This window comes from Sardina pilchardus, chromosome 9, assembly GCF_963854185.1.
Source record: "Sardina pilchardus chromosome 9, fSarPil1.1, whole genome shotgun sequence".
In the NCBI taxonomy this organism is placed as follows: Eukaryota; Metazoa; Chordata; class Actinopteri; order Clupeiformes; family Clupeidae; genus Sardina; species Sardina pilchardus.
In genome coordinates this window covers 9,987,639-10,010,698 of record NC_085002.1, presented here as the reverse complement: position 1 = coordinate 10,010,698, position 23,060 = coordinate 9,987,639, and the positions used below count along the sequence as shown (strand labels likewise).

Below are 23,060 nucleotides of genomic sequence, written 5' to 3'. Positions count from 1 at the left end.
AGAACAATTTTCTAACCTTTTGTGTCATCGCACATCAGGCACCGCCAGTGGCGCCATCAAAAGAGATGAGAGTTCTAAACTCTGGTGTCACTTGCCGCCAGTGAGCGTTGGCCATAAGTGTATGGACAGAAATGTTGTTGTATTTTGAAATACATTACATTAGTTTTCTTTTCAAAATCACATTTTGTTCAGTAAATACCAACTCTGCCTAGAGTTGCTGTGTTAAGAAAGTTTAGAAATTACATTTTAAGTATACTGTAGGCAAATGCTTGCTAGCATTATAAGTGAAAAGTTGCTGGGCCATCATTACAACTTGAATGACTCAATGTATTAAGGCAATATTCTTTCATATTCTTAATTATATAAAACTGTAGACCAAAACTATAGCCCAAATAGCAATTTCATATATAAATTCTAGCCCCAGTGAGGAAGAAAAGAAAGTTCACAATCAAACACAACAGGACACAAATAGATATTAAGCGATAGCACTTTATTTAAACATAACCAATTCTAAGCCACAATACTGAATAACAAGACTCAATGGCTGCAGCATACATTGTAAAAAAATCGATCAGATTTGAATGCCTTAGTTAATGAAGTTTCACTTGTCCTGTACTTGGAGGTCAATGCAAATTTGAATAATTTTTAAATGTCTTAATTCATCAAATTATAGTTCCTCTTAGATTTTTTTTTCTCTTTAAAAACACAAATGTAACATTTTGCAACATATAACCATTCACTAGCACACGTTAGGATTTTAACAAGGCAAAGTGCTTTCAGAGATTGCATTGTCACAGAAAATCATGTACGGCTTTTCTCTTTTCCCATTTCTTTTAGGTGGGCTGAGACTTGGGAGGGGAGGGGGGGGCGGGGAATGGGGAGGGGTCTGTAGAGGTCCTCTGGTGTAGTGGGAGCCCTGCCTAACAGCTGACCTCTGTGGTGGGATGCATCTGGCGATTTAAGGCTGGATACGATAAATGTGTTTCCTTCAGACGGAGCGCAGCATGCACCCTAACTCAGCCTGAATTGAACCAGAGCTTCTGTCGGTTTGTTGCTTTTGGAGTTACATTAGTTTTAAGACGCAGACACATGGACACACCATCTCCACACAGTCGAGAATATTTTCCTATCAACACGACAGCTGTAAACGTGGTATAACATATGGCTTGATGCACACAAACACACAACATACACAAACACACTGTCAGGATGTGGAAAAAGGTGACGTCTGCTCACTGAGTAAAGGGTGCTTTTGAGAGGGGCTCATTGAAGCGGATCTGTTCTCAATAAAAATTCAAAGAAACTGCTGCGCTAGGACCCAGGAGATTTTGTTGGTCTACCGACAGCTTGGCTTAGACATTCCTGTCGTTGGTTACAACTATAATCCTCAACACTTGAATATGACAGACACAATCACTCAATTTTTTTGTGAAGATAGAAAAAACAAATATTTTTCCATCTTTTTTTTCTTTCTTTTAACCTACAGAAATAGGTGGCTATGCGCTTAGCAGACAAAGATGACCTGTACATAATGGAGGTAGGCACAACAGAAAAACGATACTCAGTATTTGTAATACTAATAACTTTTTTTTCAACAATTTCCCCAAAATAGCATGAATTTGTGTATTACAAATGAAGTGTAAATCCACTTGAAGATGAAAAATGTGGTCAATTCTGTATTCATTTCTGTCACTGACATTTTGAGGTAATTAGGGTTTCATATTGGATCTACTACATCGCTGCTTTTGTCCTCTAAGCCTTAATAAACACCTGCTTTCTCTGACACCAACCACACACATGCATACACGCACACACACTCACTCTCTATCAGGTGGCAGTAGTGGAACGCCAGTGTGGGTGGGGAATAGGGCAGAGTTACTGCCAGGCTTCAGGTGTGCCCTGTAGGCTAACGCTAACCAGTTCAGCTCTCCCAGGTCTCCACAGACCGCAGAGAAGAGGGATAGGGGAGGCCGGTGGGAGAGCTCTAAAGCTCACTTTCCACGGCTCTTTTTAGAGGACTTTTGAGAATGGGTATTTAAGGCAACCAACAGCCTTATATTCCAGATACAGATTTTGGAAAAGAATTCAAGCGTTCACTCAAAACAGTGTTGAGATATCCTCTTCAAAGGGTTAAAGTTCACAAACATCTTAGACATCAAAACAGTCTATCAAACTAAATACAAAAAGCCCACACACTTTTAAAGACTAGAAGTACCATGATCTTACCATCACTAGAAGGGAATGTATTTTTTTTTTTTTAAGGATTGACTAATTGGAGAGCAGAATCCTTGGGCTTCTGGTTGTGTAAACTAGTCGAGTGTAAAGTATGCCAAGACATGGAAAAATACAAATTTCTTTACAAAATATTCAGCGCCACGCAGTGAGGAGCAACACATCCTCAATCTTCAAATGGGAAATGCTTGAGTACATCAACTCATTCACGCTCACACACACACAAACTCACATAGCACATAGATACGGATGTTCTAGTACCATAAGGTAGTGATTGCAAGGTGGTTTCCCTTCATCCTGCATTATGGTATTCCACTGCAAGACTTCTCTAGCAGATTCAATACCAACACATCGAAGTCCAGACACATCCGCAAACATATGAAGCTATGCCAACTGCATCAAACATCTCCCACTTGTGATTATCATAATTCACTTTACTTTGCTGTTAATTCAAGTTTAGTTTCCAGGTTTAAGGGAAGTAGCAGGCTGCAAAAAATGTCTTAAAAACAATGTTAAACTCCCTTCGCTAGTCACAGTTAATCAGTCAAATTTCTGGTTAAGATCAGATTTAATCCAGATAAACCCTGCGTTAAATTAAACAAACATGCCATTCCACTAACATGCAACAATCCACACCTAGGAGAGCTACTCTTGATAAATCAATAAAATCTATAACACCCTTCCAGTAGAATGCATAATGTTTCTTTATTGGTGAGTTGAAACAAAATATCTTTTCTTTATGCTACTTACTACATTCGAAATTAGTCATTGTTTTTGATTTTGGGATACTGTAATGTTGCCAGTTCTTTAGTTGTAATAGGATATGTTTCCAAAGCTGTGCACGATCTTAGGGGCAATCTTAATTACAGCACACAGCTTTCTTTCTTTCTTTCTTTTTTTAAATATATATTTGTGCTTTGAACGAGTCAAGGTGCACTCACAAATGGAAATATTGCTTAACTGAATGAACTACTGATTATTTGGCCATGGATGAACTTCTGTCTCCACACAAGGTTGTTTACCCAATTGGAAATCACCTTGAAAACCAGTCCATATTCAAGCCAGGAGGGCTGGCATGTCATCATAGAAGGTCACTGTGAACACAACTGGCATAACAGAATTTGGGGACTTGGTGTCAAGAACTTCCTCTTTGGACTTGTGCTTTGAAAAATCTGTCAACACAAACTCTGTACACAGCTTTGACAATCATGTCCACAGACATTGCTGTGGCGACACAAAATTAACTAGCAGGTAAACAAAATGGCTTCCAGTTCCTTGGGATTAATGGAATTTGCGAAAGCCTAATGCTACAGGTGGATGGACCCATTACGGACCCTGTGAAACGGGACTACTCAGCGGTAATTCGTAAGGCTTCAGATTGGCTTGAATGGAAGACCATTTACAGAGACTAAATAAATGACTAAATATTTTGATTCAATTTAGTAGCTCTTCAGAAATTATGTGACCATCTCTCATGAACTAAGACACTACAATTACCTGTAGAAATGAACAAAATCACCAGCAAATTTCTAAACTCTAATGCATAATCAATATTCTTGGTGAGTAATGCCACCATGCCATAACCTCTTCTACAATTCAATGGCGTCTAACTCATCTCAGTGTGGTTACAACTGAGAACACCACATTTCTATGGGGCAAGAATGCTCAGTAGAGTCTATGGTTTGAAATGAATCTAAAAAGAAGTTGCAAAAACTAGGCAAATCATTTAAAATAGGTCATACAGGTTTTAACATTCCAACTGCACAGCAATGCTCTCACCCCATAACTCCATCATGCATAACATGAATTCCATAAAACATGGGTATTTGCATAAGTTGCCATACATGACCTCAGCGTCCAGTTGGGTCCATCTGAGAGAAATTATTTTGACACCTTCAGCCCTGAATATGCAGCAACTGTCCCTTCCAAGTACAGAAGACCACAGAAAGATCACAAGCGTTCAGAGGTCCCCACTGGTGTCAAAGAAACCTCAGTTGGAAAGTGCTCTGACCAAACACAACAATGAACTGTGGGTAGATTGGGTGAAAGGCATTGGATGTTCAACTGGGCTGAAATCCTCTCTAAGACTCCAAAGGATACTGTGGCACACGGACAAACATCTCTCAGGTCTTAAGGACGCTAACCACACCACCTTGAATGGCTTCTTCTCTCAATCTCCACTTCGCATCCTAAAAACCCAGAGAGGTACCACAGAGTAGTGATCTCTAATCACTGAGAATAGCCTTAAACATTATCAGAGGACATGAGTTATCAAATGAGAGAAGGTCACTAATATTACTTCCATGACACAACTGCGATATATAACCATGAGGCCAGAGGGCACAGTACTATGGAGGCAACCTCAGGCTAGTGACAGACATCAGTCTACTTTCCATTTGTCTAGAGCTGCTAAGGAAGGAGGAGGGGAGGTGCATGCAAAGGGTAGGATCTTCAGATGGATTTGTCACAGACAGCTCATTCACATGGGTCGGTACATTTAAAATGACAAGATGTACAGCTATCAGAGTCCTGGGGTTAGCGGAGTCCCTGCTATGCCCATTTAGAATCTGAGGGTTGACAAAAACTTGAAAAACACTTTTTTTTTTCTTACATAGATGCATTATTGTTTTTACAATATCAACATAGACTTTGTTATATATTAAACAAGGTTATCTTCTATAACTGCAGCCACTATTGATATGAAAACCTGTACACCAATTATCACCAGTAAGGTAACAAAGACGTTTTTTTTTTCTCCACTTTTACGTTGAGGGAATTCACGTGGTGTACCCTTAAGTTTAAGGCATGCTTTCTATGGGGGGCAGGGGGGAAGGTGAAAACATAAAAGATTCTCTATTGCCTTTCACCGATGCTTCAAGTAAAGAGGGACACTGGTGTCCTTGGAGGTAAGGCTCAGGGGAGATGTTGCTGCACAGATGCTGACCTGGGACCAGCCTCTCTCCCCTCTATCGCAGTCTGAGCAGTAGAATAGAACAGGTCCACAGTCAGCACTTATCAGGAGCAACTTCTACCAACACCGGAGGTAAGTGGGAGATTTCCCAGTAGACCGTGCTGTGGACAGTATCACTGTAGTTAATGTGACACGACAGCTATGATGACTATAATATAAACTAACTTTAAAAAAAAAAAAAAAAAAAAAAAAATCCAGCTTTCCTACAAACCTTCTCAAATAATCACCAACATATATTTTACAAAAAAACAAATACTATCATTCTCACAAAGAGAGCTGTGATTGCTCACCAACAAAACTCATGAGGCGCTACATGAGAAGTGAATCACCACTCCTGTCAAAATACAGATGGACTTCCTGTACGAGTTCAGATGAAGAGCCAAGTCCACAACTAGTATTTCAGTACCCTGAAGAAACAACAAATGAAAACAAAACTCACAAATGTACAAAATCACTAGTCATGCCCATTTTCTTCAATGCTTGTGTGTGTGATTTATTTATCCCACTGGTGCTCCGATGTTTTGTATGTCTGAGTCTGTCCACTGCTACCATCTCCACAAGTTTGTGCAAGTCTATCTCTCCTCCCTTCTTCTCAAACTGGCCGACTGCAATATTGCTTTTCAAAAACTCAAAACATATCTTACAACAACAGAGATCTGTCTGACAAAATGCACATTCGCTATGGGTTTGATGCTATACAGATGAGCAGAGGCAAAACAACCCCTTCAATCTTTCTTCTAGGATACTCAATCATTCTGGGAAACATAGTCTTACCCAACATTTGAGCCAGTTAAGGATCTTATTTTTGTGAGGAAATATTTCATTTCACCACCTTGAGGAGTGTAATGAACTGGGTTTTTTTTCATGAATCCTAGCTGTCTAACGGATACAACTTGCGCTATTTCCCTTTCAGTGAGAACAAAACGAGACTAGTTATTTGCATCTTAGCGATGGTCTTAGGAGAACAGCACTAGTAAAGAGTTTCACTTGTGATAAGGACTTTGGGAATCAAGCACTCTGGAAAAAAAACAGAGATGGCCTTTGATGAGACAAAGGCAAATGAAAAGGTGAGAATCACTCTTTGAATCCCTTTCCCCTTCTTTTGTGCTGACCTCCACTGGAGAAAGGATGCCCAACGGCCCAGTTGCTCTCTCAAATAACCATCAAGGACAAACAAGAGAGACGGATATTGCTACGGCACTTACGGGTCTAGGTAACAGCATGGGGCGTCATTAAGGTTGAATGCTTTTTGATATGCTATCAATATGAAAGAAAGATGTACACATTCCAAACAAGTACAAGAGTCGATGTAGGCTTGTGCATCACAACACAGGAAGAACATTAGGAGGTAACTGTAAGGCAATCGCAGTAGAGATTATGGCTGCCATTTTGAATGAACAACCACTTGAGTTAGGTTGCTTCACAGGACAGTGCTGAATGGAGGGGCCCTGAAGACAGGACCACACGAGCAGTGCTATAGATTACATTGGTGTGGAATTTGTGCTGAGAACATAAGGCATATGCACTGGCTAAACCTATAACCCGCTTCTCTGCCAAAAATAATATCCAAACACTGGCTCAAATGATTAGACTGTGTTTCAAACCGTATCCATTTGTTCTGCAGATGGAGGCAGTGGTGGGAAAAAATGAACAGCTCCCAAAAAGGGTGTCAGACTTGCATTAATTAATCTATTACTTTTTGTCATTTTGTCTAGAGACAGTGCAGAAATGTCAGCTTCACGACTCTTATCTCCTCAAAATTTAGACCTTACATTCACTTTTAGTCAGCAAATTACTGTACTATGGCTCAGCAGAGATGTCTGTATATCTACGTATAGCTATACATAGTTTGTGTTCTTCATCAAATGTCAGTTTTTGTCCTCAATTTTATTTTTTTTACATCCTTGCTCTTTTTGGCAACTGGTTGAATAAAGGCAGTGCAAATAGTTTTTTTTCTGTTTGAAATGGACTTTGTGCTACACATGTGTGCACATACAGGTGCAAGCTTTTCTTTCACTGCTACCAAATAGTGATCCCGACAAGAGAAACCATCCCTCCTCATATACCGCTGCTCATACGTAGACACAAACACACACACACACACACAAACAAACACACACACAGCACACCTGCTCACTAGTGAACAGTGAGACACCCTTTCACCTCTTTTGCTGAAGTAAAACAACTGTAACCCCTAATGTTAATATCTACATAGGTAACATGTATACATAAATACACACATACATATAGATATTTTAAATATACAAAAGTGCGTATTCATTCGATAAGTGCTTTGGGTCTGGACTGAGCCATGTCTTATACAATGAGCCAACGCTTGACAGGGGGAATGGGGTTGGGGTGGGAGGAGGGCCTTCAAAACCAAAAGCCAGGCTTTTGTTTTGTTTTTGTTTTTGTTGTCTAAGCAAGCCTGTTTCCTCCATCACGGGCCCAACTCTCAAACCCTCTCACAGGACTGAAAGTCTGGCCAGGGGGCGGGAGGAGGGTTTGGGCTGTCAGTACTTCGTACAGCTCTTGACAAGACAAGATGGTTCACATGGGGAGCGAGTCCCCGCACTCAGGCCAGCCAATCTGTGGCAATATATCACTTGCACTCATCCCCAATATCCAAAATAAATGTAGTATGGTAGTCCAATTTTGAGAATCTAAAAAAAAAAAAAAAAAAAAAAAACCCAAACAAACAAAACAAAAAAAAAGTTTTGCGGGTGTTAGAGCAGGATGTGGTTCTCTCTTGCTCACTTTCCCACTCTTTAGTTTGAACAAAATGTACAATTTCAAATAAAAATCCCTTCTCCTATTCAGCTGAATTAGATTATTATTAAATGGCTTATTTGTTGATGTGATATCTCCGCACCAGCAACACCCTTGTCTGACATCATAGAAAAAGGCCTATGTAAAATGCCACAAAAAGTTCAGGTAGCTTAATACAATCATTTCTTTCAGCATACTAGTACAAATATGAGAAATAGCAACTACACTGGTTTTGGCATTTGCTATTCCTGCATATAGTAAAGGATATTGACTTTTTTTTCTTAAAGGCTTTAAAATGAAATACCTTGTGGAACACCAGTACTGGCCACATCAGGGTGCAAGATTAGCATTTGCTTTTTTTTCCAACTTTCCTTTTTTTGTTCTTTTTTCCTTTTCCATTTTTTTTTTTTAAATATGATACCTTCTTATCCCTATTTTAATGCACCATAGACCTGACAATAAAATCTCAGTCTGCAATGAACTTTGAATTTGATGCATAAAAGTATGTTAATATATATATGTATATATGTATATAGATAGATATATGTAACTACCAATACCCCAGGAACATTTGTGGTAAGTTTTCTATATTCTATTAAAAGAGAACAATTGTAGGTATTGTGGAATTATTTAAAGAGCAGCAACTAATAGTTCTGAAGTTACAATCTGAAAGGGATTTTTACACTGTAAATTTTGCTAAAGTGACTGGGAAGCACAACATAATTATTTTCCTCCCCCCCAAAAAACAGTAAGCACACATACCAAGCAAGTGCACACTCTGGCCATGACAGCATGCATATGCCGGTTTTTAAAAGGAAACTTGTTTGGATGTCAAGATATTTGCACAAGTCCCCATAAAAGTGTTTCCTTACAAATAAAAAGCCCTTAGTAGACTGATTGTCATTTCAAAATGAAAAACAAACATAACAAACAAAACAAAAAACAAACACAAGAAAAAAGCGAACACAAAGAAACATAGCAGTCTCCCTCTTCAGCTGCTCTTTGAGAATTTCTATCCTCTGCCACCAATCCTCACCAGTACTCCCCCAGAGTTACACAGAACAGAACAAGGTTTGAAGTGAATTGTGTTGCCTGATCACCTGGAGTGCAAAAGTCAGTCAATAATACACTTTTAAACTTAGGCTTCATACATTGCTGTTTGTTTCACGACGCAAGCCATAAGGCAGAACCCTATGGTACTCATTCCTGCTTAAATGGTCAAGTAAAATTGTGCAAATCAAAAATTTAAATAAAAATGCAAACACACCAAATGCTAGTTTGGATTTCACTATGTCTCCCGGTAACTACACAAACAGTTAAGGCCAAGGCAGCTGGCACTAACACTCAAGATTTTCTAGCAACAAACTGACAACACACTACATAAAAACTACCTTACACAAAAAAAGCTTAACTGACTGATATAGCATTTAACACTTTTAACTATGGAATAGATGGCCAGCTGTGCAAAAAAGCATGGAAGATTAAACGCCTACACAAACTGTTTGCAAACTAATATGTGTAAAGGAAAAAAAAAAAAAAAAAATCAGATTTCTTGTTTCATAGCACCACGCGGCCTCTTTCACCATCATTCAGGAGCACCTTATTGAGTGTCTTACTTAGCAGAGCCCAAATTGGTTAAAGAAATGAAATCAAACCCAGCCTGTGTACTATCAACAGCTACAGTAAGGCCAGGAGGTAAAGAGAGGAAGAGCAGCAGCTACCGAGGCTGCATCCTACTAGCCAACAGACAGGAGAAGTGGAGCACAAAGCAAGTACATTCAGGGAGAGGCAACAGCGTTTTAAAGGTTGATATGAAACAGGTCGAGGACGTGCTCCAACAGTTAGCTAGCGAGCTCGATAAGAGATTAGCAAGAACATGGAGATGATTATCCAGGTCCAAAGGAATCATTAGGGCACAGTGTGAAATGCTGGCAATTGGCTGGATGAGATTACAAGGGAGATAAAACCATCACTGTGATGCTCTGTGTGACACCAGGGATGCGGGCCTAATTGTCTGCTGTTGTTTTCTTGTAGCAGAGCAATCGTCATTTTGCATGCAATGGACTTGGGAAGCTGTGGCCAACACCTGTACTCAGGGACGAACCTGAATGACCAGGACTGGAGGCCACAGCCCAGGAAAATATTTGGCCGAGCCCACAAACCCTGGTTACTGGACAAGTCTACAGTGATGCCGTATATGAGGTCATTATGTTGTAGTTTATATGTTTTTAAAGCTTCAAGTGCATTGGACCTGTAGATGCATTCAATTTTTTTAAAATATTATTATTACTTTTTTTTTTTTTGGTGAGCTATGATTTGGTGGCAGTTGAATACATCTAGCATGCAGAAATGATATGTAATCTTCATAGCAGGTGATGGGCAACATGTAATACCAGGCAACGGTAACGGGGGTTCTTAGCATTCTGTGTGGCTCTGAGGGAGTAAATATCTTCGCATGAAACATGTAACACCTTTGGTGGTAGCTTTCTTACAACAGTGCATATTTCAGTAAAAGTGTAAATATATTTTAGCCTTGAACTGGATAACCGTGCTAATTTCTTAAAACCAACTGCTTTCTTGGCAGCATTCTAAGGAAAGTAAATCAGAGGAGTATTAACATCCAAAGCCTTGCAGGATCAAGCGAAATGTGAGGTAAGACATTTTGAAGGCTCTCTGAGTATTGCTCTTAAATAAGAATGAAGGGAAACAAAACAAAACAAAAAAAGACCCGCTTTTAAATACCATTAATACAATCTACTAAAAACAAAGGCAATTATATTTTAGCAGCTATATTGAAAACATTTTTTTTTTAAGTCCTTGACACCCTATTGTGCAAACATCAACTTACTCACATAATGGATCATCCAGACAGTTGTCTGTACTGGAAAGCAATGGGAGGTGGAGAGAGGAGCAACATTTGAAAAGTCCTCGCTTTGGTATGGGTGCTTGTTGTTTTTTTTTTCTTTTGTAAGAAAATTGCATTGAAAAATGTTCCTATTTTTGTGTGAAACTCCTAGAATTGTTCTCTTTTTGAAGTCTCGAAAAAATCATTCCACATAGTTTGGGGAGGAGTGCGGGATCAAGGTGGTGGGTATATATCACTGAAGGGGGTACTTAAGGTGGGTCAGGTGGTGAGTACATCACTGAAAGGGGTACTTAAGGTGGGTCAGGGGGGATCTTTCCCACGCTGTGATTAGCATGATCAGCATCATTAGCTGTTTGAGAGATTTAGGCACAGCACTGTAAGACATCTGGATATTTCCAGAAAGAGAAGCCCAAAAGATGGCCATATATTTCTTGCACTCAATCGCACATATTTTTTTCCTTCATCTTCCACTTCTGTTAGTGGAAAGGCTGACAATTCCTTCATGTCTGAGCTTACTGTGGGGCAGGGGACCGGTGCAGACAAACCCTAAATGCTTCTCTTGGTCAACTTTACTCTGTAACTTTCTTTTGTTTGGGTGAAAAAATATTTTCTTTTCTTTTGCAACATCCACTTGACGGGTAAACTTTGTCAAAAACAACAGCAAATTGCTCTGACATAATTTATCAGGGGAGAAGCAAAGCGATCAATGTGGCTATTACTGTGACTGTTCAAGCATGTAAATAACTGGAGTGGTTGGGTAGAGTGTTATCATAAATGGGCCCCTTCATGTGAATGCATCATGTGAGGTTTGTCTGCACGGGAAACGGTACCCCCACCCCACTCCATCCTGTGGCTATGCAGTCAAACCTGTTGGTTCCTCTCCTCTGCAAGTCTCCCATGTGGCCCAGACTGGATAACTGTGCCTGCCACTTGACGCCAAATTTTGAGGCAACCGTTTCATAGCTCTTAACTTCGGATACCAATTTCATTGGGCCAATGAAATTGTTCAATGTTTTTTTTTTTTCATACACCGTTTGCTTGTTTGTTTTTAGGCATTGTGGGAAATGAGAGAGAGAGAGACAATGGAGACCTGGAGACAGAGAGAAGGGAGTGGGACAGGAATATAGATTTCGAGTGACAGATTTGCATATAGGTTTGACTGCATCCATCAGGCTAAATTCTGCGCACTCTCACACGCACACACAATTGTAAGCATACACACACACACACACACACTAATTAGTATATTCCTGCGTGTCTACAGTGTGAGGTGAAGGGGCTGGGGGTGAGGTGGGGTGGGGTGGGTATGGGGCATGGTTGTCAAGGTGAGAGTACTGGGCTAAGGAGGGAGGGGGTTCAGAGCTAAACAGGGAGGCATGACTGAGACTTCCTGTGTGTGTGTGTTAGAGCAAGGGGGTTGGTCGGTGTGCACACACGCATGTATGTATGTGTGTGTGTGTGTGTGTGTGTGTGTGTGTGTGTTTGCTTGTGTTTGAGTGTGTGTTTGCTTGTGTTTGTGTCTGTGTCTGTGTGCGTGTGTCTCACTCGGTGAGGCAGCTGTCCTTGGCATAACCATGGCGCAGACTGCCGTTGGCAAGTGGTCGGTGGGCGGCGGCGATGCCGCAGTGCTTGAGCAGGTTGAGGCCGAAGTGGGCATTGCTGGACTCTTTGGGGGGAAAAGGCTTCATGGTGGACAGTATCAGAGCCAGGCAGTCAGCCACGTCCTTGTTGGGCGCACACGCCAGGGCTGGGGTGTGGCCTGAGGGAAGAAAACAAAGAAAAACAAACAAACAAACAAACAAGCACACACACACACACACACACACACACACACACAATTAATCTACCAGTCAAGTACCATGTGAATGCTTCTGTAAACAACACTTTCAAAAGATTGGTTGGGTTGAATTAGATTGTCTAGTGCGAAAACTATTTAGTTCTAACCAGTTTGATTATAGCCTAGGCACTGTGATCCGACTGGCCTTACCCTCTTCATCCACTGCCAACACTGTGGCTCCACGACTCAGAAGCACCTCCACCACTGTGGCCAGGCCATTGCGAGCAGCTATATGGAGGGGCCTGCAAGAAGTGGTACAAGGCTGGTTAGCAACACTGAAGGATGGTGGCTGATTAGATACACAACACGACTACCGGTATGTGCAGAGACATGTATGTCTTAATTAATGGGCTAGTTAGCAATGGAGCAAGTAATATGAAGAGGGATGAATGACTTCATATAGGATTATGACAGAGCGCACCGCTCGTACACTTACTCTACTACAAGGATTAGTTAGCAAATTAGAAACCGAACAGTCAAACAACCACACATTACTTTCAATCAATGTTCTGTAAACATTCTGGTGTGCCAATTTGGCTGTGGCAAATCAAGCAGATCTCCTAAAGACATCCAAAATCCTCCTAGATGTAAGAGTTTTGCCAAATATGACCATGTGAGGTGCAAGACCAAGCGTTCTGACTTGACATTGACTGCGCTTCCTCTCACAATAAAGGACAGAAGAGAAAGAAGACTCACATTTGTAGTGCGCTGTTGGTGGCGTTGATGAGGGAGGGGTCGTCTATCTCAGCCAGGATCAGGAGGGCACACATCTCATGGCCCTGGAGGAAACACACACACTCCGTGTAAGCAGAGAAACAACTCATACAGACACTGCTCTTCTGATGCAGATCATTTCAGTGTGTGTCTGTATAAATAAGCATGCACACTAGCTTTCTCCCTCTCTCTCGATATCCGCACGCGCGCACACACACACACACACACACACACACACACACACACACACACACACTCACACACACCTTGCTGCAGGCCAGGTGAAGCGCAGTGTTGTTGTTGACGTCCAGCAGCGTGAGGTCTGCTTTGGCCTGGTGCAGCAGGATCTCTGTAGGGTATACGAGAGCAGAGAAACAGAAGCCTTACAACACATACCTTTACTGTATTGTTACTTTATGTCTATGTAGTAAAGCCCACCGACTAAAACCAATGTGCAATATAGATGAATTTGAACTTTAATATCATTTAAATCCATTTGAACACGGACGGAAAGGGTACACAACATAGTTCTATCCAGAAGACAACGCACCAACGTGGGAAGTGTGTCCATTATCGGCGGCAACCATGAGGGGCGAGTGTCCGGCGTGATCAACGGCGTTGACCTCTGGCCCCTGCACCAGGACCAGCTGTAGCCCGGCAACACTCTCGGCATGAGCCGCGGCATGCAACGGAGTTCTACGCACACGGGGACAGGCGACAGGTTAGGTCACACACTGGGTCAAGGTTCAAAGGTGACAGTACAACCAGAAGAGCTGTACATTTGAAATGCTTTTTTACTGAGTTTTGTCTACTGAGACACAGCATGTCCTTGTTCAGCGCCCTCACCTTCCTTTAGCGTCTCTAATGTTAACCAGCTGTGTTCCCAAGGTCTCCACCAGCAGTTCAGCAGCACCATCATGGCCATTGATTCTGATGGGGACAAGCGACATGGTCAGCATCATCATAGACACACACACACACACACACTAAATGTTGATATCAAGGTCACTGTGGAGGTCATGGTGGTGGGGATACTCACAGAGCACAGTGCAAAGGGCTGAAGGGGTTTCCCTCCTGGATACTAAACGGTTTGTGTTCAAGTAAAACTTCCAAACAGTCCTCATGCCCTAAACACAGACACAAACAGAGACCAAACAAAGCAAATATTCAATGACAGGGCAGATAGCTACAAAAAAGGGGCCAATAACAACTATTTAGTCAGTATTCCAGTGTTCTGTTCAAGCATAAAGAGCTCATTAAATCAGGGTTATGTTTTTCTGTGATGACCAGACTCACTCATTAGTCACAGGCTTGTAGAATGTGTTGTGTGAGTGTGAGCGCATGTGCACACACGAGTGAGTGAGTGCATGTGCAAATGATGCCGCGCATGCGTGCCTTTTCTGGTCACCCCTATTGTACACCTTGTGTGTTTTGTGTGCTTACCGTGGCAGGCAGGCCAGTGTGTGGGCATGTAGGATGTGCTGTGTGAGTGTGGGAGCATACACTGATGGAGGAGTCTGAGGAGTAGGCATATACAACACACACATGTTGTGTACTGACAGATAAAAGGACCTTTTGTTATTTTTTTTATCCAGTCTCTCTCTTTCGCTCTCGCTCCCTCCCTCCCTCCATCCATCCCTCCCTCGCTCCCCCCTCCTTGTGTTCTATATGTGTTTCTGTGTAATACCGTATTGTATTGTTATTAACATTTTTTGAGTGTGCCGTTACAGCAACATAAGTTTCCATAAACTTAAAGACATTTAATTAACATTTAATAATTGTTTTTTTAAAATGGCGTTACTGCCATGGCAGCTGTTGGCTGGGCGCGCTCACCGTGGTAGGCTGCCCAGTGGGAGGGCGTGTAGCCGCTGTAGTCCAGCATGGAGTCGAGCGGGTCGCCGTGCACCGCGGCGGCCATCATGAGGCCCAGCAGCTCGCGGTGGCCACGGGCGGCCGCCAGGTGCAGCGGGGTGCGGCCCCGCACGTCACGGCACAGCGCCAGCGCGCCGTGCTCCAGCAGTGCACACACACACTCCTCAGCGCCCACCGCCGCCTGGTGGAGAGGGGGGGAAGTGCGCGTCAGTAGATGTCCGCCAAAGCCGTAAAGCCAAAGCCGCATACAGTTCAGGCTACATCCACATTCATGTGTTTTTGTGTAGTAATAGATGTCTTTCCATGTAATGTCCACTGACATTTAGGAAATGAGAGTTTTGTGTTTTTGGCATCCTTATTCAACACACACACGCATACGTTTGGTTTCCAAGGCTACAAGGAAGTAAGACATTCCACATATACCTCAAATGTCACCCCACCACATAAGTTAATGTCAAATCAATCTCTTCAAAAACATAATAAAACACTGACTGTCTTCATTCAGTTTCAAGAATATTAGAGGACAGGACCCTGAAACACATTCAAGTATTGAGATGTTAACACACATGCACACACACACACACACACACACACACACAAACACTTACGGCTCGGTGCAATGCGGTGCGACTCCACTTGTCGCCGATGTCAGGATTGGCTCCTCTCTCCAGCAGCAGGTGCACGGAATCAGTGTGACAGCCCAGCGCCGCCAACATCAGAGGTGTCCTACACGCACAAACATGCCATTTTAGGCAATCACCAACAACAACAACGACAACAACAACAGAGTACTCCGGGCCACTGAGCCCGACTGTGTAAATCCACAAAGGAAGAGAAGCACTTACTGCCCCTTCGCATCTGTGACGTCGATGATGTCAGCGGAGTTGGCGCGGTTGACCAGCATCAGTAGGCAGTCAGAGTGACCGTTGACCGCTGAGGACAAACAGAGCACAGGTCAGATCAAATACCTATTACTGGTTACCGTATGGTCTCGTTTGTGAGCGATTGCTCATATATTTCAACTCAAGCAGGAAATAGCACTGAAAGAACATACACACACACACACACACAAACAGACACAGACAGACAGACACACACACACACACACCTGCCACGTGCAGTGGGGTCCACTTGCGTCCGCGGTCCTTGAGCAGGCTGGAGGCCCCGTGGGCCAGCAGCACCTCCAGGCAGGCTGCGTGGCCCCTGAGGGCCGCCAGGTAGAGCGCCGAGCGCCCCATGGTGTCCCGCACGTCCAGACTCACCAGCGTCTCAGCCAGAACCCACAGGGCTTCACAGTGACCATAATACGCCTGCAGGACCAAGGACACACACACAGGCGTTAAGATCCAGGACTTACCGGGTCTTCTGCGTTCCCAATGGACGTTATTGGTTTGACTACCAAAACCAGATCTAGACAAACTAGATAGAATGTGAATGGAAGTTCACACTCACAGATAAGTGCAAAGGGCTGACAGGGACACTACTCTCCACATCTCCCAAACAGTTGAAAGACATCTCTAACAGCTGAGGGAGGGAATCAAAAACAGAGGTCAGTCTGAAAATGTGTCCACTTGATGGGTTTAATGGCAACAACAGACAGGCTAGTGGATGGTGTGGTGATGGGCATCATTCTGCAGCATAGTGAATGGCACTGACATTGGAAGCATTTTACTGATTTCAACTTGCGGTTTCTCGTCTGTGTGTGTCCATGTGTGGCTGTGTGTGTGTGTGTGTGTGTGTGTGTGTGTGTGTGTGTGTGTGTGTGTGTGTGTGTGTGTGTGTGTGTGTGTGTGTGTGTGTGTGTGTGTGTGTGTGTGTGTGTGTGTGTGTGTGTGTGTGTGTGTGTGTGTGTGTGTGTGTGTGTGTGTGTGTGTGTGTGCTTTTGCTCACTCACCAACTCCAGATTCTGCTTGTTTCCATAGGCAGCTGCATAGTGGACTGGGCTGTAGCCTCTGCTGTTGCGCAGGGATGGGTCAGCCCCATTGTCTAGCAGGTACTCAAGACACCTGCACAGCATAGCACAGAACAGAACATTAGCTCATACTACACTCCACGCTGACACTCAGAGATAAAAACGTACACATGAGCCACTAGGCTAGGGTTAGGCTTAGAAATTATCTCCTGAATAACTATGCTTGTTCTACTTCCTAAAGGGGACACTCACAGCAGGCCTTCTTTATCCCTCTCTTCAGTCTGGTTCTCAGCAGAGTAATGACGGTCCACTCTGAAATTCAGAACACATTCATCAAGGAAAGCTGTAGAGCTTTTAACAGTAAGGTGTGCACACACGCATGCACGCACACACCAATTATACTTTCTCTTGAATACATTTTTCAACGCTCAAAAATGATAAATGATCAATATACGGAGTTCGAGCTCTGGTTCATATAACAACACTCTCAGTGACTTCATCATGACACAAGTGAAGACTACATTATCCAATGCATGGTCAGGGAGCACCTGCAATGCCTTCATGGACCACCAGTGGGCCGAAGACACATTGGTCAAAAATCCCCGTCGAAGAGTGTGTGTGTGCAGGAAGTCAAAAGTGACGACGTCTGACTAAGTGCGTACCTGCGGAAGGTCTGGGATGCAGCAGCAAAGTGCAAAGGGCCACAGCCTTTCAGGTCCAGCTCATTGACCTCTGCCCCTGCACTCACTAGCGCCACCACACACTGGTAGTTGCCATTAGCAGCCGCATAGTGCAAAGGAGTCCTGGGGGAGGGGGTGGGGGTGGGGGTGGTGGAGAGGAAGGAGATGACTGGGTGTACCGGCAATGCAGGGATCAGTGTGAACATCTTTATTGCAGGAAATCAAATAGGATTGGATCTTACCTTCCCAATTTGTCCTTTTTACTCAAGTCAGCACCACTGCTCAACAGCAAATTAAGACATTCAACATTCCTGTGAAGAGAAGGCGCATCATTTCAAATATTCTAGAACACAAATCAGATGCATTCTAGAGAGCATCAGATATGATTTCTGATTCAGGCCTACGCATATATGCATAACCATTTTTAAAAATCATACAAACATGGCATGATGCGGGTTTAAGACTAACAGACTGACTTTCCAAAATCTTTTATTTTGACGTAACTAACAATTGAAACACTATGAAACAGCCATTTCTTTCTTTGCAACAAGCCAATATATTTTTAGTTGCGGAAAAGATCAGTTGCAGACTCAGATGTAGCAGGGTGACATGAGTAGACAGCTAAAGTAACAGATTCTCAAAGTTTAAGCGAACTGGCTTTGTGAGATTAAAATCTGATTTGAAGTGGATAATCCAAAATTCCACACAATTTGTGGTGGATAATCCAAATTCCACACAAAATTCCATCCATATTTTTGAGTTTAGGTAGAATGTGCACACACTGGGGCAGCCTGCTAATGGCTCCTGCTCGAAGAGGGGAGGGGGGGGGGGGTTAAAGGGGGTATAAGGTCAGGGGTGAGGTGTGAACGCTGGGGTAAGTATGTTATGCTCTGGGACAAAAATACCCAAGACAAGTGAGGAGTGGGGCTTACTTTACCCCCCAGGCTTAGCAGCTTGTAGGCACGTCCTATGGTCACATGAGCAACACGGGAGGGTGACATAGCTCCTACTGTAGCTTGTGGTTACCAAGTTACCAGAACAAAACAAGCAGGTTAGACACGGCCGCTCATTTGTCTTAGCAATGCATCTCGCACTGCCATCTCTAAATGGTACAGTCAGCGGGTCACATTGCTTAGTATTGGCATAAAATAAACCTGTAGCTGTAACCCTTGTAGCTGCCAATCGACAAGTAACAAAGCATTTGACTTCATTTTCCAATTCGAATTGGCGATGAATGGAAATTGCTTGTTTCTTTCTAGCCTCTCTCCCTCCTCTCCCATGTGACCGCGAGGATGAGCTCTGGGGCAGAAGGCGGTGAAGTCTCCTTACCCCCCAGACGCAGCAGCGTGTAGGCAGGTCCTCCCCAGGCTGTCTGGGGTGTTTATATCGAACCCCGCTGACAGCACATGCTCGTTACTCAGCGACGACACAATGCTGTACAGTTGACCTGAGGAACAGGATATATGACAATGTTAAAAATGAGATCACCAAGAGATCCAGAGCAATTCCTTAATGGTCAGAGAACGCACACATTCCACAAACTGGTTTCTGTTTCGGTTCTGTTTCTTTTACATTTACACACTATTCCGCTGACGCTTTTTAACCACAGCGACTTACAACATGGATAAAAACATTTCAATTCTAACAACAATTTTACAACAATAAACATTCCTGTGAAGAAAACACTCGACAATTGCAAATATTCTTGAACACAAATCAGATGCATTCTAGAGAGCATCTATTTCTGTAATGACGTGTCTCACCTGAGGAAAGTAACTTTCGACAACAGTCTGAGAACCCGTAGAGCACAGCCAGGTGTAGAGGAAACATACCATGGATCCCTTGCCTGCAGGCCCAGAGGAAGACACATGAACAAGGAAGCACACAGTGTACACATTCAATACCGGCTATCTATTGATGTGGGTAGACAACTGATTGCCATCCGCTCATTCTCTCTCTATTACTAACAGACGCAGTGACGCACACTATACGCATGTAAGCGTTGGGTGTCGTTTTGGCTTTATCCGATACCGATGCTATATTGATACTTTTACAGTGCCTGATACTTAAAAATGTGATTGCTCAAACCATAAGTTGACAACATTAAATTGTTCTGTTTAATAGATAGTTGCATTGTTCCTAGGAATAATTGTATGTAGTCTACTTGAAATTGCTGTTTTACCTGGGGGCTTGCCATAACTTAAGTTTAACTATTAAAATGGCTTCCTGTACACAATGCCAGCTCATGGGCAAGCACAAGTAATCAGACAGATGCCTTCCTCTGCTTTCAAGTTTACCTCATGTGTTCCTAAAGGCCTTTGATGTTTTTAAATCATGCTACACACCCCAGTGTAGGAATGTTTTGGATCACAGCCAAAACATATTGACCTATAAGCTTCAGGCTGTTTAACAGTGTTTGCCTGCAGGCTACCTCCTGACAGAACAGGTTAATTAACCACAGCATATATAGTGATGCTTCTGTTGCCTGTAGTGGTCTCTGACTGCTAAGGGAATATCTTTATGCAAAGTATGTACTACTTTTAGTGTGATCTTCATGTTTGTGATGCTACATGGGCCTCATGTGAATAAAACATAAACGCACTTCACTAGTTATTACACAGTTTGATACTCACTGTGAAAATGCAAAAGAAAAGTGTTCACACTGCGGACAACATTTCCACTAGAGGCAAGTTAGCTTTTAGTCTAAACTGGGCAGCTTATGATGTTTGTATACAGTATACGGTATGTATACTGTATGTGGATAGTAGTGATAGATTTATACTTTTCTAGACAAGTTCGGTATTGTTCTAACGTGGCATAAGGTCACACAACTTGTCAAACACAATCTACACGGTGCATCCCATTGCTACTTTAGGCAACCTTAAGTGTTCATGATAGCCAACTGTAGGCTCTGGTGCTATCACAGCTAGAGACAGAGATGGCACATGACATGGGATGACGCCTCTCTTGCATGCAATGTCAAGGACATCAAAGGGAGGTTTTTTTCCCAACTAAATGGCTCGGGCCACTGAAATCTGCCTCGTCATTCGGTCAGGTGACTACCGTTAGCACTGTCCGCACTGCTACCATATTAGGTCCACAAGCAAGCACGCAAGACACACACACACACACACACACACACACACACACACACACACACACACACACACACACACACACACTCACCTGGCCGTGTCAGCCCCGTTGGTCATGAGAGTGCTGATGAGGAGCTCGTGGCCATGCTTAGCAGCTACATGAAGAGGAGTATTGCCATATTTGTCCACACAGTCTATCTCCCCACCTGCACCAGGAGAAGAGGAGAGGAGAGGAGAGGAGCGGTGTGAGTAGACAGAGAAACAAATACGCAGGCATTTGAAGAGCCGTCTACAACTCATGCGGTCAGTTTCTCATACATGGATTTAGCCTAGTCCGGAAGTGAAAGGTTTTTAAAATGGATATTTGATGGATAGTTTCATTCTAGAAATAGGTTTTAATCCATGTACAAGAAACCAGTCGTCAGAGTCTAATTATGATGTGGAGACATAATACCGTGTATGACTTCAGGATCAATTAATTAATGGAAATAAATGTTATATTTTGGCCCATATGCCAGAAACGTGCACACTAATTTGCAATTTGTCTGGTTAGTGTAATGATGTATTGGCAGCGCCGTTGTAAAATGGGACCAGAGATTGCTGGTCATGAATTGCTCAATAAGCTCAAGATTGTGTGGCTGCATTATCTTACCATTTTGAATAAGGATCTGGGAGCGTGTGAATCGCCCATGGATGGCAGCCATGTGCAAGGGGCTCTTCCCTTCTTTGCTCTAAGAAAGAACAGCAGAAAAAGAGTGGACTTGTTCACAACACACTTGTTATTCACATGGCAAAATCGGCCTGCACGGAAGGCAATCAAAAACATCAGGTTCCCACACCATTCGCGAGAGAAAACACCTTTTCAAGGCTCCTTAAGAGGACTTCAGTTTAACACTTCTGTCTCTGAACACACAAATACCCTTGCCCAATGACCTCTCTGTTCTTGGTAGGAGCTGATGCTAACCAGCACTAGGCCAGTCACAATAACCATTTTACTGTCCGCGAAAAAATCGTGATAAAATTATATTATAGTAATGTTTGACCATTTTATTCTATCCACATGCTACTGTAATTGCAAGCACTCTCACCACCCTCAACTGCATTTCTTTGTTCCCAGCTCAGAAACAAGTTTGTTCACTTAAGATAGTTATATTGCTATGCTTCCTTGCTCTTATCAGAGACAGAAAACACACAGGCTACTTATGCAAACTATTTATGAGGCTATTTATGTATGTGTAGGCAAGTTTTCAACCACTAGCACCAGTCAAAAGACCTAATCGATGCTAATTATTCTTTTAACAGAGATTTGCATGCACAGGGATACATATACATCCCTGGAACTATGGCAAAACACTGAAAAATAAACAGGCAATTGGATTATAGCAATAAGCCAGGTAGCGATTACTATTTAGATTGAGAAGTAAACCAGTTATGAAGAGGTACAAAGAAAAATATTAAGATTCACACAGAAACGGTCTTTGCCGTAGATTTGCGGGACACAGATGTAGAATTTTAATCAGTAATGGGTGTTGCGGCTTGTGTTGCTGGGAGATATATCCGCAAAAAAACATACAAAAGAAAAAAAAAACAGGGAGACCATTCTGGCTTTGACTAATATTGCTTCATTCATATTATTCAATTGTTTGGCTGCACGAAAGGCAACTGACCTGCATGTTGACGTCGGCTCCGTTGTTGACGAGCAGCTCGAGGCACAATGCCCCATTGGTCGAGACGGCAGCAAGGTGCAGGGGCGTGCAGCCACGGTGGTTGGGCTGGTTGACGTTGGCGCCGCGGTTCACCAGCTCGTTGGCCACCGCCTCCTGACCCGTGTAGCATGCCATGTGCAGTGCTGTGTTGCCAAAGGTGTTTGGCTCGTCAATCTGCCACAGAGAGCAAAAGAGGAGAGACCGTCAGAAAGGAGAGAGTGTGGCACACAGCAGTGAAAGATGGGAAACATAGTTAACAATTAACAATCTCCATCTGAAAAAATTGCATGAGATCACTGATTATTCAGTCAAGAAATGTACAGTTATCATATATGTATTTAATTTAAACTAATGTACAAGATACCGTGTACGAATCACAAGTGTGAGCATGTACATGCTATTGGGC

At 42.9% G+C, this 23,060-nt stretch overlaps 1 protein-coding gene across 2 annotated transcripts in view; it reads right to left on the bottom strand.

Moving 5' to 3' along the window:
* Positions 1–469: 469 nt before the first annotated feature.
* The window catches only part of ankrd52a (ankyrin repeat domain 52a), a 35,082-nt gene continuing 12,491 nt past the window's right edge, over positions 470–23,060 (bottom strand). For both annotated transcript variants that reach the window (XM_062545659.1, XM_062545660.1), the window contains exons 8-28: positions 22,616–22,828; positions 21,601–21,679; positions 21,040–21,154; positions 19,617–19,699; positions 19,183–19,300; positions 18,096–18,164; positions 17,836–17,976; positions 17,426–17,485; positions 17,156–17,267; positions 16,714–16,785; positions 16,370–16,571; positions 16,107–16,194; positions 15,870–15,987; positions 15,223–15,442; positions 14,429–14,516; positions 14,236–14,319; positions 13,940–14,085; positions 13,656–13,738; positions 13,372–13,454; positions 12,826–12,917; positions 470–12,597 (exon numbers count right to left, since the gene is read on the bottom strand). In XM_062545659.1, coding sequence (XP_062401643.1) covers positions 12,380–12,597; positions 12,826–12,917; positions 13,372–13,454; positions 13,656–13,738; positions 13,940–14,085; positions 14,236–14,319; positions 14,429–14,516; positions 15,223–15,442; positions 15,870–15,987; positions 16,107–16,194; positions 16,370–16,571; positions 16,714–16,785; positions 17,156–17,267; positions 17,426–17,485; positions 17,836–17,976; positions 18,096–18,164; positions 19,183–19,300; positions 19,617–19,699; positions 21,040–21,154; positions 21,601–21,679; positions 22,616–22,828 — 2,484 coding nt within the window. In that variant the 3' untranslated portion in view covers positions 470–12,379. The remainder of the gene's footprint in view (positions 12,598–12,825; positions 12,918–13,371; positions 13,455–13,655; positions 13,739–13,939; positions 14,086–14,235; positions 14,320–14,428; positions 14,517–15,222; positions 15,443–15,869; positions 15,988–16,106; positions 16,195–16,369; positions 16,572–16,713; positions 16,786–17,155; positions 17,268–17,425; positions 17,486–17,835; positions 17,977–18,095; positions 18,165–19,182; positions 19,301–19,616; positions 19,700–21,039; positions 21,155–21,600; positions 21,680–22,615; positions 22,829–23,060) is intronic.